At 40.8% G+C, this 21,118-nt stretch overlaps 2 protein-coding genes across 2 annotated transcripts; one reads left to right on the top strand and one right to left on the bottom strand.

Moving 5' to 3' along the window:
• Positions 1-3,999: 3,999 nt before the first annotated feature.
• On the bottom strand, positions 4,000-7,658 carry LOC124256527. Its single transcript, XM_046690513.1, has 3 exons — positions 7,573-7,658; positions 6,906-7,206; positions 4,000-4,659 (listed from the first exon to the last, which is right to left on the bottom strand). Exons 1-3 carry the CDS (start codon positions 7,647-7,649, stop codon positions 4,564-4,566), a joined length of 474 nt encoding a protein of 157 aa, XP_046546469.1. The 5' UTR covers positions 7,650-7,658; the 3' UTR covers positions 4,000-4,563.
• Positions 7,659-12,163: 4,505 nt separating this feature from the next.
• Positions 12,164-15,938, top strand: LOC124256537. The gene is made up of 4 exons (XM_046690523.1): positions 12,164-12,194; positions 12,476-12,855; positions 13,341-13,658; positions 14,534-15,938. The coding sequence occupies exons 1-4, from the start codon at positions 12,192-12,194 to the stop codon at positions 15,891-15,893; spliced, it is 2,061 nt and encodes a 686-aa protein (XP_046546479.1). The 5' UTR covers positions 12,164-12,191; the 3' UTR covers positions 15,894-15,938.
• Positions 15,939-21,118: the final 5,180 nt, after the last annotated feature.

Raw genomic sequence — 21,118 nt, 5'->3', positions numbered from 1 at the left:
TCCCGTGGCATCGTGCGCCGACTGGTCCATTCTCGGGTTCGCTGTCCGAATAGAGTCTGTTGTGGAAAGTGGCCAACGTTTAATTAATTATAAAAAAACAACTACAGCGGAAATATTACGTATAATTCTACAACCATATTATAGACAGATATTATGCAAAGCCGATAAAGCTTCTCTATTGCTGTCCTTTCATATTCGTTGATCTGAGTTTGATCAGCTCCAAGAGTGTGTTTAGCTTTTCGTCGCTTTTGGCAATATTCGTGCAATATTCACGGCGGGGCTCACCAGGAATGGGCTTCACTTACTGTACCCAGGACTTATGTGATCTATAAACATTCGATGTGTATATAAAACTATGTACGACACGTACAAAATTGATGTTCCTGTACACTTCCAAGTTCTCAAATTTGTGACCCAACTACCATCGTTACCAAAGCTGGTGTAAATGTTTTATGTGGTAACATCGTTTTCAGCGTTGATATACTGATAGTTAAAATAAAACATATTCACGTTTTGCAATGTATAGCTAGGTGTTGATTGTTCTTTTAATAATTTACTGGATTCGCATATGGCGCACGATGTAAACGATACTAGGATAATGCACATCATGTAAAGTTAGGCTAATTATATTTCGTTGTTATCGACATAACATATGGCATCGCTTTCCACGGATCTAGCTTATGGTTACATTACATTTCATATACATGTAGATGGCTTCAAGAGTATAGTCTGTTTGCAGTGAAAACGTACCGATGAATTTCACTCTAAACAAAATCGAATAAAGTGAACTTGAGATTGCGAATCCTCATAATTTTACCTTGCAAATTGAACATTCAAATCTCAGAGTTTTATTCAACTTAGGAATAACTTTAACAAACGATCATAATTTCAAATTGCTATTATGGGTTTAACGTCGTACGTAACAATATTTCGCTCATATGACGACGTGCGTGTTTATGTGTGGCTGCTTGTACTTGCCCAGACTTAAGCTGGTTTTATAGTGTTAGCTCACTGAGATACCATGCCGCAGTGAAGCATGAACACCCCACTCAGACACATTATACTGACCTCGAGCTGACCAGTCCTTGTTGTACCCATTAATGCCGAGCGCCAAGCAGGGAACAACAAGTACCATATTTTAACGTCTTCTGGTATGACGTGGCCGGGGATCGAATCCGCGGGGGGATCGAACCCGCGAATGGTAGATAGGCACCGACAATAGGTTTTGCTTTACTTCTCTTCTGACAAGCTTCATACACCTGTCAATGTACATGTAACAGTGTAGGTATGGGGAAATACTTACATATTGCACAGACCGAGGACGAATGAGAAAAAACAACAGGGGGACGACAGTCATGACAATCAACTGAATCACATGTGTGTCCCATCTGTTACTTTTCATTGGAGGAGTGGAAGTAGTTATAATCACTCTCTTGTCAGATATAAACTATATAGGTTAGATGGCAATACAGCATTTCAGTGATAATTGATATATACGGACGTTTGTCTACACTAGTGAGTGAGTGAGTAAGTATGGTTTTACGCCGCTTTAAGCAATATTCCAGGAATTTCACGGCAGGGGACACCAGAAATGGGCTTCACACCTTGTACCCATGTGGGGAATCGAACCGGGTCTTCGACGTGACGAGCGGACGCTTAAACCACTAGGCTACCCCACCGCCCCACGTCTACACTAACATATTGCCAGTTGCTGTTATGTTCTTAGCAGTGACTACTGTTAGTTTATACGTCAACTAAAAAACCCATTACCAGTGATAAAACTTTGAAGTAAACAGTTTTCCATCACCAATTCGACCATATTCTTCATGCTTGACATCAGTCACGTCGCAGTGACGGTGATGGTACGCCTAAACAACACTTCAGATCATCACGGGGCTGCCTCACGATGAATGTCTGGTCGTGGGGACTTGGCCCCGTTACAGAAAGCTATCGTAGCGCTACGACTGTCGTACCTCCTATACTGTAACATAGACTTACGGTCACATGATGATACTCCACTATAGCGAAGGTAAACAAATAATATTAGCCTAGATTTCATTAGTGCACCCTTAGTCCTCATTTCCAATTCAGTCGGTACAATGGGAAACAGTTAATTAATAAGTTTGCTAAAATTTGAATCATTTCGCCCACAAAACAGGCCAGGTGGTTCATATTGTATGACGTAGGTCAATTCAGTAGACAACCAAGCAGATAGTTTAATGCAGTATTCACATTCCGAAGACCCGGGTTCGATTCCCCACATGCTTACAATGTCTGAAGCCCATTTCTGGTATTCCCCCGCCGTGATATTGGAGGAAAATATTGCTAAAAGCGTAAAACCCAACTCACTCACTTATGGAATCCGAGAAGGGACATTGTCGCGTTGTCGCATTGTCGCGCTTTGGTTACTTTTGCCTCATTACGCTTGTTTTTGAGAGGGCGACAATGCGACAACGCGACAATGTCCCTTCTCGGATTCCATACTCACTCACTTAATGCAGTATTATGTTCGTCAGTCCAATAACATAGCTATTAAAAATGGTGTTTTAAGTGCACATACAAATCTATTCAAAGGAGGAACTCGGGGTTCAAACCCAGCGAGAGTGACTGTTTATGGTCAACGAGGTTGAACGTGATATTTGTGGCTCTTGGTTTTGTGTTTTTACTTGGTCGACTGGGCCAGATCATCGATGTTGATTCCTAAACGCCTTTAAAGAGACATTAAATTACCTGACATGGGTGTCAAGGACGCGTGAGCACGCTATCTTACTACCCATCAAAAGTTTAGACTCACTAGTGTAAACGTAGCCACTTACTTCAGTCAACTGTTCTGAACTAGATTTTGCAAAATATTCCATACTGTTTCAAGGTAGTTTACACATGAACTGATGTATTGTTAATCAAATTAGTAATGTTGAAAAGATTATTGTCATTAGTTCGATAAATGATGAAACTCCGTGAAAATTTGCGAATTCTTAACAAAACGTTACACCAACACGCAGCTGTTCACATGCACGATATTTGCACATGCTTTTCAGCAATTTGATGCATGATCCTCGTGCAGTTCATCTGCATAAGGTTTGCAGTTGGTTCCCCTAAGTTAGTGGAGAAATTCATCTTCGATGTAACCACATATATATATACATAACATGTAGTGAGTGCTTTAAGTGAGTCTAAACTTTTGATGGGTAGTATATATAGATTTTGGTGTCGGGCGGATTACCCACATTCCTTTGCAATTTTGTTTTGGCAAGATAAAAAATGAACATATTTATTATTTCAACTAAAAGAGCACATGAGCTTCACTTCACTGGAGAAAAGTCTTTTTCTGTTTCATTGCAACGCATGTAATGATCTGCCAAACCCAACTACCCAAAACTACGAACAGCTTTCAAGCAAATATCGAAAACTTCCCTGACGTGTCATGTCACACATTATAATATTTCTGAAAATTAATTAAGTGATGAAGTCAGATTGTTGATAGATGCTTTTCATTTTGCAATCTGAAAGCAGTATCATGGTTGGCGACATCTGCACCTATGTTGGGAATCAAACCCGGAACTTCGGTATGACGCCAAAGTATTTAACCACTGTGCTACCCCAACAGCCACGAGTACACACAGGGATTGCCAGAGAGCATAGTCGTCTATAAGAAGCCGCAGCACGCTATATGGGCTCTTGTTTTCAATCTCCTCGTAGGTCTCACCACAAACTGCAAAACTTGGGCTTCCCTTTATTATTATGCTGGCACATCCTGAAAGTCTGAATTGTCTATGTGACAGTATTAAGAAAATGTTCAACAAATCAACATTTCCATTACATTACATGATATAATAACATATTTGGCTGATGACAAAACTCAAAAATGAAATAAGCATTGCATTATGTATTCAGCTTTTCCAGACATTTTATACGCGATGACATGGATACCAATGAAATAAATGAGAATATTAACTTGTCGTATTAAATTTCACACTGATCATGGACTGACATTGTAAGCAATTTGTCGATCCAATTATTTAATGTTATTAAAAGAGTACTAAGCATATGTGTATAAATTGCTAAACGTAAACGTATATGATTCCATATAAATCACCAGCAGATATACTCAACGTGAGCGACATCAAAGTGAATGAGTGAGTTTAGCTTTACGCCGCTTTTAGCAATATTCCAGCAATATCAAGACGGGGACACCAGAAATGGGCTTCACACATTGTACCCATATGGGGAATCGAACCAGGGGCATCGGCGTAACGAGCGAACGCTTTAAACACTAGCTACCCCACCGCCCCGACGTGTCTGAAGAACACGTTCAGTGCGAATCGCGCAAAGAATGGCCACATCACTTTTTATGTGTGCCGAATGAGCATTTAAAACAACCTAGTGACATTTATTTCTTCAAGTAGTCTGTTGAAGGTCGCATGACAGCGGTGTTCTCCCCGTACTGGGACACAGGGCAGCTGCAGAAGGAATGCTTGATATCTCGCACCACATAGATAGGACTACTCCTTGTTTATGCCACTGGCTATCTCAGCTGCGCATTCCCATCCACTGGAACGCATGTTAATCTGTATCAAATCTATCTCGAAACAGGTGCAGAGACCGCTGTATTGAACCCAGGGACGCCCGGGAATCCATGGCCATCTTCGGTTCTTTCTTCTGAAACAAAACATCATAATTGTACACATGCATCAATGAGATGACTGATCGTCATTTTGCTTTCTAAGAAAAAAAAAGGATTATTCATTAATATGCTATATATACTGAAATCCATTAGAAACGCAGCATCCCACTATCATTGATCTTGGAATATACAAAACGAATTTTGACTATGATAGATAAACGTGATGCACAGCGAGAAGCATGTGCAACCCTATGTGATCACGCGGCCAATCATCTGCTGAAAAAACCTTCGCCTGCAGTTTGCTTGCATAAACCGTGGCGGTTCCACAACACACTGACATATCATTGAACTGTATACCCAATTCACACCTTAAGTTTGACCAGCACTTAATTATTGACTTTACGTATACATAATGCCGCTTTTAACAGTTGTTGAGAGGAAGAGCTGTTTAGTGTCAAAGAGTTCAGATATTACCAAAGTCATGCTGATGGAAGGATCAGAATCTGGCGAGGAGGACGTAACGCTGATTGTTGCATTCAGCTGATAAGTGAGTGAGTTGTGTTTTACGCCGCGTTTAGCAATTTTCCAGCAATATCACGGCGGGGGACACCAGAAATGGGCTTCACACATTGTACCCATGTGGGAAATCGAACCCGCGTCTTCGGCGTGACGAGTGAACGCTTTAACCCCTAGGCTACTCCAACGCCACTTCAGCAGATGAACCGAGACTGGGGTGAACTTGGGATGGAGACGTAGTCATGGCAGGGAACGACTACACATCTGTCGTGGTCGAGTTACAGCTCAAACGTATACAGGTACTGAGGTACTGAGACCAACACTCGTTCCCCACATGGCGGCAGATCAACGTCACATGTTGCAACACGGTAAGGCACGACCCCATAGGGCTAGACACAACATGACCTTTCTTCCGTACCACATTCCTGTCCTGTCGTGGGCTTCTCCAGATCTAGCGTTGTTTGATTTGTGGGACAAGATGGGGAGAAGACTTTCCGCTAGTGCTCAACCGAATAACGTCCACGAGTTGGAACTTGCAACGAATATGGCGTCAAATACCGCCAGCTTTCATGTGAAGGTTATCTCATCTTCGACACGAGATCTATCTATGCTCCACGCAAATGGTGGCCATACACACTCTACAGACACTGACTGTGCGAAAGGTTTGAGCGAGTGTCAAATTTCCATTGAACTCCCGTCATTGTTATGGTTAATTTATGGTTGCACTAAACGATTAATGACTCCATTTTCTTTTCCTTGTGTTTCCATCTTGATCAACAATTTTATTGTCAGTAGGGACAAGTTCTCTTCTTCATTCATTAGGGAGATAAAACGTTTATTCCGCCGATACGTCTTTAGTGGATTTCAGTATACATTGTTTCGAGTCCATTCTAGTCTGACTTTAATGATGACATCATTTTTTATATATATTCCAAATGACTCGATATGAGTTTGGCTGCAAAGAAAGTCATCTAAAATATTACTTTCCTCACCACAAGACAATAATTTACTGAAGTTGAGAAGTACTTGAATGCTATTGCCATCCTTGAAGGTGAAACAACATGCATCATACTGTGCCCTTATTTGTGCATCATGTGACGCCAAAGGGAACTTCAACGAAATAGATACGCCCTGCCACACAAAGCCAAAGCTATTGTGAACGTCGTGTATAAGCGTCAGTGGTCTTTAGCACACGGGTGACTGAGTTTGCGTTTTACGCCGCCTTCAGGAATAGTCTACCAATATCAGCGGGAGACACAGGAAATAATATTGACACATTGTACCCATGCGTGGAATCGAACCCGGCCCATCGGCGCGACGAGCAAACGCTGAAACCACTAGGCTACCACACCACCCCCTTAGGCACACTAACTATATGAAGTTGTTAAACTAAATAATGAGGATCGGATGAACAAAGTGGTTCATGTCTCATCGTCGTTGCTAACAAGAGCGGGGTAACCTGGCCAAAACTTCATTACATCCACGCAACCGCAACATACAAACCTTGTTGCCTACTGTGGGCGGTGGGGTAGCTGGAGGTTAAAGCGTTCGCTCGTCACGCCGAAGACCCGGGTTCGATTCCCCACATGGGTGCAAATTGTGAAGGCCATTTCTGGTGTCCCCCGCCGTGATATTGCTGGAATATTGCTAAAAGCGACGTAAAAACTAAACCCACTCGCTCACTGTTATCTACTGTGGCATAAAACATCATTCGCTCACTCCAGGCGACCGATGTCTCAAAGAATCAGCATTAGTATATACTTACCACTGGTGGTGTCTCCTTTGTGGTCTTGGCGGGTTTCTTCTGTTTGGGTTCAGGTTCCTTGGCTGGTTTCCTTTCGTACGGTTCGTGGTCACGTGACCAGGGCGGTACGTATTCCTTATATCCCGTGTAAGGTTTTATCTTGTCGTAGTTACGTATCTTGTCGTACTTCCGTACAGTATTATAGCGCTTGATAGTATCATAATTCTTCACCTCGTACTTCTTTACTTTGCCGTCGTACGTTTTGATCTTGGGGTCGTAATTTACAGTTTCGTACTTTCTGTCCTTGTACATCTGCATCCCACTGAAACGGCAGACATTCACAATGAACATCAAACTAACGTTACATAATATTTCAAACATCTACAAACATTCACCTATAAACATCAACCCTAAAAGGGCGAGTATCGTTTTACGCCACTTTTGGCAATAGTTCAGCTATATCACGGCGGGGGACACCAGAAATGGGCTTCACACATTGTACCCATGTGGGAAATCGAACCCGGCTCTTCGGCGTGACGAACGAACGCTTTAACCACTAGGCTACCCCACCGCCCCTGTCCTGTTATGAGCACAAACATAAGAAAAAAAGCAAAATAAGATGCGTGACACTGACAGAGGTCTGGCAAGCAGATACTGATACAGGATTATGGTATGCATGTGTACTTACACGTCAGTGTCGAGCAGGAAGCAACATGGCAGTCTGAAGAGAGGGGAAACAGTACCTTTACCTATCCCGACGTGCATCAGGCGCGTCCGTTTGTGTGTAGCAACAAAACATGGATACGTGTTTACAAGGTATTTGCTTATATCTATCCATGGTCATGGCCTTGCGATGCAATCTACGTATTTTGAACATGGATAATGAATGTAATCAATACTTGCCAAGACTTATCGGTCCCTTGTGTGTTGATGTGTTTGCGTGTCAAGTACAATTGTCTACCTAATGCTGTTCAATTACCGCACGATTCGCTCGAGTTGGCCAGGTGCTTCAGCTCGGATTTCAAACAACTGACGGTCGTCGTTTGATACTTAGTGACAACTGGTTCTCAAGGTGCTACTGTGTTGCGTTTTAACACTAGCTGGCTTATCTGATGTTGATGGTTATATCTATGAAGGCAGGTAATGCAGAACGGTATGGAGGTGTATGGTTATATTATACGTGACAGATGGTGACGTTAGGTGATTGTCATTATCAAACAGAGTGCGTGTGTGTGCGTGCTCTCTCTCTCTCTCTCTCTCTCTCTCTCTCTCTCTCTCTCTGCTCTCTCTCTCTGTACGTCTATGTATGCGTATCTCTCTCTCTCTCTCTCTCTCTCTCTCTCTCTCTCTCTCTCTCTCTCTCTCTCTCTCTCTGTGTGTGTGTGTGTGAGAGAGAGAGAGAACCCAATATACACGGTTTCTGTCGTATGAAAGTTCACAGCTCTGTTTTGTCTACAGTTGTCCCACTGAGATACCATGAAAGTGAGTGAATGAGTGAGTTAATATTTAACGTCAAATCGGCAATATCGGAAGGTCGCGGGTTCGATCCCCGACCGCGTCATACCAAACTACGTTAAAATATGGTACTTGTTGGTCCCTGCCTGGCGCTCGGCATTAATGGGTACAACAAGGACTGGTCGGCTCGGAGTCAGTATAATGTGTCTGAGTGGGGTAATCATGCTTCACTGCGGCATCGTATCTCAGTGGGCTAGCACTATAAAACCAGCTTAAGTCTGGGCTAGTACAAGCAGCCGCACATACACATACACACGCATGCACGTCGTCATATGAGCGAAATATTCTCAAGCACGACGTTAAACCCAATTTCACCTCACCTGCATGGACCCTAGCTGGATTTACACCATCCCCTCAGCCGCTAGATACCACGAAAGAGTAATCCTTGCTCTTGGACGATTGATGGAGAAATATGCTACGACTCAAGCAGGACGGCGTCCTACGTTTCGCACCAAAGCGCATTACTCTAGACATGCATATTTACCGTAGTTAACGAAATAGGCACAGCATATCGCACACAGAGTTGTCAGGTGCACTTGAGATTATGAAGACTGTCAGGTATTCAGCGTACAATCTCGTTTATAACAAAGTTATTCATAGCCTTTGATCTTTGAATTTATCTTGGTACTATTGATTTTTATGTTTGATAGATTAAAAGATATTACGCAAAAGAGAGTTATTGCGGTGTGTGAAATTACAGCACATTTCGTTGTACTTTTGTGCCTGACATTGGCAAAACATCGTGAAAGGTCTGATGCAAGTCGTTACTATGCAAACATAAACCTGGACTGGTTAACTATAACTGCCCTGTACCCTGTTCAAAATGACAACTTAAGTGCTACGTCTGTCTTTACGCCGATACTTCAACATTGACTGACAACAGTAAGTTGAGATTGGGCAGGGAGAAGGAATTGGCTCAGACAACAACTTGTCTGTGGAACAATCCTGCTATTACACAATCATCTTTTAAACATGACAGTCAAACCCAAGGGAACGAACACTTCGTACACCAAGAGCGCATATTCCAGGAGACAACACTCTTAGAAAACGCTCTGTCTTAACAATTAGAAGCGACAAGACCCTTTCCAAACCCATACGGAATCTCTTTCAAAAGCAGAGTCGAGTGTACAACTGTGACTATATTATGAGCAGATATTTGCTTCAGCAGTATTACCGTTATACGATGTTGTTTGTAAACAAATCGAGTCTTGACCAGACAATCCAGTGACCATGCGATACGATGACAGAGCATGTGTTTATGAACCACTATGAAATAGTGATGATTCCAGGTATTCGCTAAAAGGTGAGCGTATCCTGCCAGTGACACGTGTCATTAACATAGCCAAAGTCTTGTCACTTGTCACCTTAGTTTCAATAGATAAATATGTTTTTGATGCACCACAGCATTAGTTAAACAGAAATTATTAGAGAAATCCAAAGTATCTGTTTTGCTCTTCTTTATAAGTGCCATGTGTTTTGCTGATAGCTGACGTGTTGTCCAGTCATGCCGAAGGTCCGGTTTAGATTCCATTACAAAGTTTGAAGCCCATTGTTTGTCGGCCCCCATCGTGATTATTGTTAAAACGGCTTACGCCTTCACTCGCACACTCACACACTGATCTTTCGCTGGTTATCTAAAGCAAAAAAGGTATGAGGCTCTGTGAAATCTTGGTGCTCGATTGTACCTTAATGGTTGTGAAATATAAACACCAAAGGTTGGAGCTGTTGGAATGTTGCTGGCCATGAAAGGAGATTTGACTACTGGGAAGTTGAAATCCCCCTTGTCATTCAGCCTCGTGCACGGTTTTCTTGCCACTCTGAATCTCTGAAAATCACACTGTTGCGGTTTACGTGACATCAAGAAGTAGTCTGGGTGTATCACAGTTAGCTTATGTTTATAAATACCAAAAGTGGTCTAGCTCCTGAGTATATCAGTGAACTCCTATCAACCTACACTCCAGGGAGAGATCTTAGGTCAAGACCATCAAGAGCACTGGATGTTCCTATGACTAGGAAAAGACACTATGGAGATAGATCGTTCTCCAAAGCCCGCCCCTGGCTCTGGAACCGTCTTCCTCGGCGCATTCAGAACATTGTCAATCTCGACCAGTTTAAACGACAACTAAAAACACACTTGTTCAACATAGCCTTCGCCTAAGCGCCTTTGAGCAATATGTTGGAACAGGCGCTATACAAATATTAACTTTATTTATTTATTTATTAAAAGTGATGCTGGTCTTCGAGGTTGACCACTTTGAGGAAACCCCTGATTCTTGGCTCCCTTCTGACAAACCAAGTACTGTAATCAGGACGGACATGGGTATCAAACCTACCATTTTCAGATCCAGCAAACCCAGAGAACCCAACTCTGGGTATTCACGCCGATGGACATTTACCGTCAATTCAGCAAGAGTGGCAGAAGTCACATAAAGAGGATAGCCCCATTCGTCACCACTCGCCCCTTTCCGTAACCTCATTCGTCACCACTCGCCCCTTTCCGTAACCTCCAAGAACATTCGTCACCACTCGCCCCTTTCCGTAACCTCCAAGAACATTCGTCACCACTCTCCCCTTTCCGTAACCTAAAAGAAGATTCGCCCCCTCTCGATGTTTGTTATATGCGAAAATACGATAAACCAATCAGAACGCGCGTAATGATTGCCGTGCTTTGATAAAAATAATCCGGAGTAATTAAATCGTTTATGGCATTATGTCATTGTTTAAAAATCAGTAAAATATAAATCATCATAGTGAAAGTACAAAGAACGTAGCTAACAGAACTGTGCTGCCTAATGTGAAGGTTTTAATAAGAATAATATGATTGACGGCGAGAGATTCAAATACAAGCACGTGCGTTTGTTTAAATAACGACTCTCGTGGGTCCAGTTGAGTGTATTTCTGACGTGGGTACAATGTGTGAAGCCCATTCCTGTGTTCCCCGCCGTGATGTTGCTGGAATATTGCTAAAAGCGGCGTAAAACAAACTCAGTCAGTCAGTCAGTCAGTATTTCTGACGACTTTGTGGGCTTCTTTTGGAGATTGTAAGTGCGCTTTCCAACATGTTAGGAAATATAGTTATAAATCGCTACGAGTTTCAAAACAATGATATTATATCTAAATTTAAATATAACTTAATCTGACTTTGTGGGTGTCATTCGTATATGTTTCAGCGTATTCATTTTAATATTCTACCAGGGGTATGGCAGCAAGGTTACACGAACGCTGTTTCAGAAATATTTTAAAGCCATTTCGAGTAGCCGCTATGGGATATAATGTAGCTGAAAAAAAAAGATTATTTTATTTGCATATTCAATAAAACAAAGCCCATCTGAACCCTATTTGTATATATAAGGTGAACAGCTGGTTATAATTAAGTTGGAATTTGTCTTTTACAAATATTTGGTCTCCTTCTTTTAGTTGTATCAAAGAGGTTTACTTCACTAAAAGAAATAAATAAAAAGTAGTAAAACGATATAGAAGTGCTTCGGTGATAAAAAAGTACTAATAGAATCAAACAGGGATTCAGTTATCGGTCTTGTTTGAAGTAGTTCTGATATTCATAGGCCAATATGAAATCTTCCAGAGGGGCACGAGTCGCTATTCGGCTTGTCCCGGAATAACACTAGAAGGTCACGAATGGGGATAACCCCGCTTGAGCAAAACAGCTTTGGTATCTTTTCGTGATAAATCGGACTAGAATAACAACATGTAATCTACATGTTATAACCTGTAGGATAAGAAAAATGTATAAAGTTCCAGCAAAATATTGGTCTGTCATTCAAAGAAGTCAAAATGGTAAGTAGCGATCATACATAAAATTTCTGAACGAGCCACATCGTCACTCACTAGTCTATAGCTTAATACTAGCTCGCTGGATCACTTATCTTGGCGAGATAAGGATAATGCTTTGATTGTTTCATCACATACATTGGTTAAAACCTTTGTCAATCCTGCAATTGCATTGCTTTCGCCTCAGATCAATGTTCTGAATCAACCTGAAGTTTGTTCTTGGCAACAAGACTGGAATATTGATGTTTGATGTATATAATACCTAACTACTGGTCAATATTTTTTAGATGAATTTTCATCTTGTACTTGCTTTGGTGTGTCTGGCGGGCAGTGCAATGGCTGCCCACTGGCACCCCACCACAACAACACCGAAACCGAAGACACGTGCAGACCTAATGCACGAGAAGATGGATGTCCTGGAGAAACTGATGGAAACTGTTGCTAGGCAGATCATGCTTCAACAGCTGTACGTCAATGAGCGGATCCGGGGCGGCTACAACTCTGGTGTCAAGCAGATCCGGTACACAAGGGAAGGACCAAGGCCGTATTACGGCGACTCTCACTCGGGACAATTAGCTGGGTCCATTCATGACCATCCTGATCAATACCGGACGATGGGACTTGGGGAACTGGATGTCGTCCTCAATGGCATCGATTTCAGAACAAGGTTTCGATCCAACTAAATATCATGTATTACAAGATCACGTCCACCTTCATATTCTTACAAAACAATATTACGAAACTTTTAACACAAACAGTATCTGCAGTCAAACATCGTTGTGTCGAAGGTCAGTTTGGAGGTCGAAGGTTCGACACATCAAAGTGCGACAAAAGGTGTTTGACTGTATATACAGTTCCTGGCAGTACGTGCCTCTAAGGAGTTGTAAAAGTTGCAGCCAATCATATTCTTCTGTCTGTCTGTTACCTTGGGTATAGGTATGCACTGTATCCTGCTAAATTATTATAACTTGAGCATTGCATACTTACATTGAAACACTTGTTTGGTATTATATCATCGAGTCTCGTAACAGTCTCTTTAGTTACATATTCGTCAAAGCTTGGTGCCTTAACTACTGTACCTTTACTCACTCACGCACTATCGTTCCGCAAGGTAAATATATTTTATGGACAGATTTTATTATTTATTTTCAGACACAACGACTACAAGCTCCAAATGCCAGGCAACAACAAGATTTTGAATGCAGTGAAAGACGTACCCTTCCCGCCCGTTCCCGCCGCCGTAACTCGTCTGCATACCGCTCATGAACAAGAGGCGGAGATGCGAGAGTGGTTCTCTGCCTGGCAGAATCAGAACGAGACCCACAGACCATACAAGAACCACTTCACGCCAGTCCTGTGCTACCTGGAGGGATCCATGATGAAAGATTTGCAAAAGTTGTATGAGCCTTCCAAGACAAACGTACACCATTTTGATGCTTTGACACAAACCGAAATGCTGCAGAAGATCAGGTGAGTCACACCTTGTTAGATTCGTTCAGTAGGTATTCAGTAGGTATTGTGAGAAATGAAGGCTTAAGGTTAATGTTCTGAAACTAAAGTGAAATGCTGCAGAAGATCAGGTGAGTCACACCTTGTTAGATTCGTTCAGTAGGTATTGTGAGAAATGAAGGCTTAAGGTTAATGTTCTGAAACTAAAGTGAAATGCTGCAGAAGATCAGGTGAGTCACACCTTGTTAGATTCATTCAGTAGGTATTGTGAGAAATGAAGGCTTAAGGTTAATGTTCTGAAACTAAAGTGAAATGCTGCAGAAGATCAGGTGAGTCACACCTTGTTAGATTCGTTCAGTAGGTATTGTGAGAAATGAAGGCTTAAGGTTAATGTTCTGAAACTAAAGTGAAATGCTGCAGAAGATCAGGTGACTCAGCCCTTGTCCACAAATACCCATGATGTAGTCACAAGATGAGTGAGCTGGACAGAGTAGACGCCGTTCAGTATCCACAGGAGATATACATATTCAATTCGTTATTTTCATGTACATGACACACAAGCCTACTGAATATTTGTCAGAAGATGTTATTATGAAAGGATCATTACATCATTACACATCCATCTTCATGAAACACATTTGAAGTAAATCTTAATTATATGTCCTTATGTACAAGCAGCTGTACAACGACAATATACTGGAGGATACAAACATAATTGGTTAACATTTCCTTGGATTTGGTTACTAAAATATCTACTTTAAAACAAACTCGATAATATCAGCTTACATTGTTTTCATTATATGATTACACACCTGTCTATGTGAAAGACATTTGATGTATATCGGACATTTTCCTGCTAAAACAACATTAAACATAATTTCGAAAATCCATTACAGATTTTCAGGATACTCCGGCATTCAAAGCAGCAGCCAAGACCTCGCCTACCTACCCCGCTATGTCATGAACGTTGTCAATGGTACAATAGATCCTGCCCAATGGAACTACCGAGTCGCCTGCCATCCTCTCAGCGAGGACTTGCCACTGAAGAACCTCAAGCTGGTGGACGATTTGAACGTTAGGATGGCCAACTTGCTGACGTTTGATGAATACAGGAACAGCCCTGGAGCCAGGTTTGACCTCACTGAAAAGACGGACGATCAAGACTTCGTCTATGGGTTGTTGGACAAGGTCATGCAAGAGATCCCAGGGAAAGAAAATTACGGCGCCCTTATTCACGATTCTTTCCTCAGAGAGACAGTCAATGAAATCAAGTTTGCTAACTTTACCCCACTCAACACGGCATACTATCACCGGTGGTACAAGGTTGATGATAAAGGGGCGATGGGAGTGAAGATTGTCCACAGGGGATTTGCTGATTCTTACTTCTTCATTGCACAGACTACCCATCACGAGGTGGCCAGCATGACCCTCACAGATTGTCATAAGAACCCGACCACTCGGAAAACGGAGTGCGGTCCCATTACAAGACGGTATACTGCTGCTATACCTCTTGAGATAGTATACCTAACCCCTCTACATAACTGGAACCCCTACTCGATCCAATACAAGGGTGATTACAGCACCAACTATGCAAAATCTGTCATTGCCAACAAGAGGCATGGTGGGATGACCCAGGCCACTGCATTTGATGGCTCCAACAGCATGCACTGGTATCATACACCTAAAGAGTTCTTTGACACAGCTGCTTTGGACAAGAACAACCAAGCCCATAGCGTGGTGGGTGTTTTGGACTCAAAAGGAACTCCAAGAATGGTAATGGCATCTGGAATGCGCACCATACTTCCGAAAATCCCAGGAATTGGTTCAGTGAGGGCTCGTTATCCCATTCTTCCAGTGCACGGTGAAGGAATGAGTGTCTGGAAGGAACTGGATGCTCTTAAGGACATCACTATGAAAATACAGTCGAACACTGCAGCGTTTGAGAAGAACCCAGTCCATGCTGGCAAGGCACCTGTGATTGGCAAAGCACAGCCTAGTGTCCACTTCCTTGTTGGTCCATCAGACAAAGCTCACGGCAAACACACCCACAGAATTACCCTCACCTTTGCTCAGATGGAGTCGCTTGGTGCTGGGCACACCGTCAGTGTCAAGACATCCTACAACTCTGGGCACAGTCATCAGGTTGAGATCTACGTCAAGTCTGGTACCTCAGGCTTTCAGATAAAGAAATGCGATGGCCACGCTGGAGCCTGTTCTGATGGTCACCCCTTGACTCTCACTGTTATCCAGAACTGAACGTTGATCAGTCTATTCAGGTGGCAATAAACATGATCATATTTCTTTCGGTTGTTTCCGTATTTTCTAACTGAGTGAGTGAGTGAGTGTCTTCTCTGCCGTAAAGTAATGTCATGATGACAAACACGTGAAATGGGCTTTTCTCGTCATATCTATATGCGGATTCGTACTTTGTCCGTCGTTTAGTTACAAGCACCTGTGATACAGCTGGAATAATGCTGGGTGATGGCGTTAAACAACAAACACAAATAATATATGCAAGTGAGAAGTGAATGTCCTACATCATACTAGTCACTGTTTCTGTTTGATCGATTATGAGGCTTAGTTGGTCAAACTGTAGCCCTGCTGGTGGCTTTCACGAAACTCGGTAAGATCGTCTTTGACTTTCAGCTGACACGTTATGAAGATACAGTTTTGTTTGAAATATCACTCTCACTCACGTTATACATATAACACGGCACAATACTTAGGTATTCATTACATAGAGGGAATGTCCTGTAAAAAGATTACGTGCTTTTGGTACGTGAAAAATTGTTCAGAACATGGTAGCGGCAAAAACACCAGATAACCAGATATCAACCTGTCAGATCTCTTCGATCCTCTCAACGGTTTCTCCATCAGCCACCTGCACTAAAACCCAGTCGCATCACCAGCCGTTGTTTCCAAATTGCCGGACCAAACTTGTGGAATGAACACCCACACCATCTGAGATTAAACCACGACCTGGCTCCGATTTCTCGAAAAACCTTAAAAGTTTTTACTCAAATTTCAAACTGAGTTTGACAATTTGAAACAGCTGATTTTTTAACTCAACTGCATTTTTTAAAATAAAAATGCCCAAACAACTTAAGTAGCCTATCTACCCAACTCAAATTGTCAACTATGTTTGAGTGTAATATCGATTTCAGTTCATTCTGGGAAATGCATTTTCCTACTTTTTCTCAAATTTGAGTAAAAACTCTTACTTAAGTCAAAACTCAGACTTAAGTTTGTTTCGAGAAATCGGGGCCTGGACTCATTCAAATCACAGCTAAAGACTCACCACTTCCGTGAAGCATGTAAGAACTCACTTTCCGTCAGAGCCTCAAGCGCTACAAAGCTGTTTATTCTGGATATAGCGCTATAGAATTTTTTTTCCATAGATATAGATAGATAGTGACTTCGTAATATGTTGGTGAACTTGACTCGAACTTCTAATTAATAACGAGGAATTCAAACTATTTCGGTAGGTACATGTAATTTGGTATGAAAATGACTATATTTACCAATCATTCAATTTCGAAACACTGAATAATGTGGAAGCGAGATTGTCAATAATATGCTGTTATATACCTGCAAAATTAAATTTATTATTAATTATGACAATAATTGTGCACTGTCATAAACCATCAAAATACAAATGGGAAATATTTTGGAGCTGTTTTTAGCGACCTAATTATTTATACCACTTACAAAATTTGCAAGTAATGTCTATGAATAATAATGGAATCTTCACGGTGCCATCACATCATCAATCTGTGCAATTACTTAGAGCCGTCATATTGCTGAGTGCAGCGATAAACAGAATCAGTGATATCACAGCGCAATTTTACGCCCTTTGCTGTGTGTTTTTAATATTTCTTTTATTTATCATTATTTTTTATGCATTTTATTCATTTATTTTTATTTTAATGTATATTTTTGGGGGGGTGATGTTTGGTTGTTGTTGTGCTGTTGTCGTTGTTTTTGTTTGTTGGGTTTTTTGTGGGGAGATGATGTGGATGTGTCGTCACTCATATTTTGAGAAATATGCTGACTCACGCACGACTATTTTACTTCTAACTCGCACCAAAACGCATTACTCAAGGAATACCTATTTACCGTAATTAAAGAAACAGGCACAGCATATCAAAGTTGTCAAGTGCACTGTAACGTTGTGTTTTACAATCTTTATGCAGATATCGTTAAAGATTATGAGTGCATTTACCATACATTCGTTTTGAACATACTACTTCAGACTTCGATCCAAATTAATTTTCTTGTCCCTATTTCTTTTTCTTTCAGTCCTAATCTTCAATATTGCTTTCAATGAAACAAGAATTTGATTTCGAATGTATTCTTTTGTGGTTTCATTTTTGTGTTAATATATTTTTTAATTGATTTTGGATGTTTATTCAATAATTTCCCTTAGGAACACTTATTGCAAGCAATATTCTATCTAGGAGATATTTGTTGTCATTTCACTTTCTTTCGAACTTGTTTTTCTTTCGATGTTTCTGTTTATTACCAACTAGACTAAGTTTTTTTATAAGCTACATATGTTAAAAGACATTTTGTCTTTTGTACTGTGAAATTTGGCTGTGACTGATCCAGAATTGCACTTTAAAATTAGCAGATTAAATTCGTGAAAATACACCTAGGCGTTTCTTTTTGGGGAGAGTATATTTTACTCGCTTCCGAACCCTACGAAAACTGGATAAATGAACACAATGCTGATAAGGGAACATTACTTTCAATTGAAACATTTGTAAAAAAAACATTTGATAACAAAACAAACTTTCTAATATATATGGGCACTGCCAACTCTGTAAAACAAATTGAATACTTTTTTTTCTGTAAGCAAACATAGACATAAAAACAACACAAAAACAATCCAATCCGCCATATATAGAAAGCCTATTGAAAATTTCCACAGGAACTCAACATTACTATAACTAACTCAACTATCAAATCTTTGAAGGGCATTTAGAAGTGGAATACACAGGAAATGACAACTTCTTTATTGTGAATAACACGACGTTTCGGAGTGTATGCTTGCTCCTTCATCAGCTGAATGGTAGGGAGTATAAGGGGGATATATATATATATATATATATACATACATGGGCACTTAGAAAGAAAACATGTATAACAAGTTTAACAATGTTGAGGATAGAATATGTAATCACAACATGAGGCCAGTGATACATTAAAACAACATGATAATAGATTTGATGGGATGTAATACAAAACACGAGGAGGCCAGTGATACGCTAAAACAACATGGTAATTGATAGGGTGTAGAATAACACAGGGAAGCCAGTGATACCGTACACACACGTGGTAAGGGAGGGCAGTGAGCACTACAAACAAGAAGCCAGTGGGCTGATGAGGTGGTGATAAGCAATAGTGATGTACATGTAATTAGATGAGTGAGTCCCAAGCACATGGCAGGTAGATACCTTGGTCACGGTTGATTGCTGGCTGACATCTCCGTATGTCTAGGGCTTCCTGGAGCTTCCTATGGCGCCAGTTGTTGTTGTTTGTGGACAGGATTTTGGTGGCTTCCCATTTGATGGTGTGGTCCTTATTCTTTAGTATATGTTCTGATATGGCAGCCTTCTGGTCGAGCTTGTTGACGGAGGCTTGATGTTCCTTGAGTCTTGTGTTGACAGGTCGTAGCGTTTCCCCGATGTACAGTTGTCCACAACTACATGGAATTAGCTAGATGCATCCTCTAAAGTGCCCATGTATGTGCATATATATATATATATATATATATATATATATATATATATATATAGGGCGTAAATATATATATATATATATCCCTTATACGCCCTACCATTCACCTGATGAAGGAGCAAGCATACACTCTGAAACGTCGTGTTATTCACAATAAACAAGTTGACATCCATAAAATCTTGCTTTTCCTGACTCAACTATGCCAAAACAATCAACACAAAGTGGAACTTCATCCAACAAATTATTCAATATTTAACTGACTGACTGAGTTTAGTTTTGCGCCGCTTTTAGCAATATTCCAGCAATATCACGGCGGGGGACACCAGAAATGGGCTTAACACATTGTGCCCATGTGGGGAATCGAACCCGGGTTTTCGGCGTGACGAGTCAACGCTTTAACCACTAGGCTACCCCACCGCCCTCAATATTTAACGAATGGCCACATTATAATGTAATTCCTTTTAGCTGTACAATAGATAGTCGTATACAATGGTTCCAATACTAAATACTACACCATACATTACTAATTAATAATATCTTAAACTAGGATAAGCAGAAAGCAGTAGTTGTACTTTCTGCAATCACTTATTTATTCTGGGATTGCAGAAAGGTAAACTTTATCTAGAACTTACCTGAAATATGGTTTTACAATAAAATAAAGATTTGAAACTAAACAGAGACTTGAACTACTTCGTAATCAAAGTAGAAATAATTACTCTGTCATCATTATTGTTATGCTTTTAAAAAATTTGATTTTCAAAATAAGCTTCACCAAAATTTGTTACCGTTAGGTATTTTCTAAATGAAGTAGAATGATGCCAAGTGATCACTGAATGTTCCTCTTTGATAGACTGTAGCATAGATTCCAAGTTTTGCTCTATTTTATTAGTTCATATACACGTTTGTGCTGTTGAGTATGTTTAGAGATATATGCTATTCCATATCATACAAAGCTCATTGGTATTTCTATTCCTGTAAAGCGTTGAAAAATGCAACATAAAAATGCAACAAAAGTTATAAATATGTTCACAAAGTTATAATTGTCCTTGTGTATATCTGTTTCATACAAGAAAATTCGGTGCAGGTGAGTCCATGTGTAAATATTTGTCGTGTTGTCCTCAGATAGCTTGTCTAGGGGATGGGGCCAAGTCAGATGCAGGGGAGATAACCCTGTCTGAGCACAACAACTTGTATCTTTTCGTGATAAATCGGACCCTAGAAATAATGAACTTGTAATCTATCGATAGCAAGCATGTACGATAAGAAATATGTATAAAGCCCAAGCAAATTAGTGGCTGTTATTCAAAGAAGTCCAGAATGGTAAGGCACCGAACTTGTACATACAATTTCTGAAGGAGCCATAATAACTAATCGTAACTCTCTCAATCTATAGCTTAATACTAGCTAAATGGCTCACTTACCTTGGTGAGACAAGGATAATAACCCGAATGCTTCACATAATCATGATCATTTTCCTCAATGGAATATTCTCTCGATTACAGCCAATGAATCAATATTATACTCAAGGCATCACGTTAAAAGTGAAACCGGTCACGTTCTTAATTCTCAGTGTGACGGTAGGGCAATACAGTGGTTAAAGCCTTTGCCAAGCGAGTGGAAGACATTGGTTTCACACCAGGCCATTGTTCTGAACCAACCTGAAGCTAGTTCTTGGCAACACGACTGGATTGCTGATATTAGCGACTCAAAACATACTACCTATTTAATGTAACTAAATAACT

Source organism: Haliotis rubra, unplaced genomic scaffold (genome assembly GCF_003918875.1).
Source record: "Haliotis rubra isolate DU_JTF1 unplaced genomic scaffold, ASM391887v1 Scf63, whole genome shotgun sequence".
NCBI lineage: Eukaryota > Metazoa > Mollusca > Gastropoda > Lepetellida > Haliotidae > Haliotis > Haliotis rubra.
The sequence above is the reverse complement of the archived record's forward strand: the minus strand, read 5'-3'. Positions and strand labels throughout refer to the sequence as shown.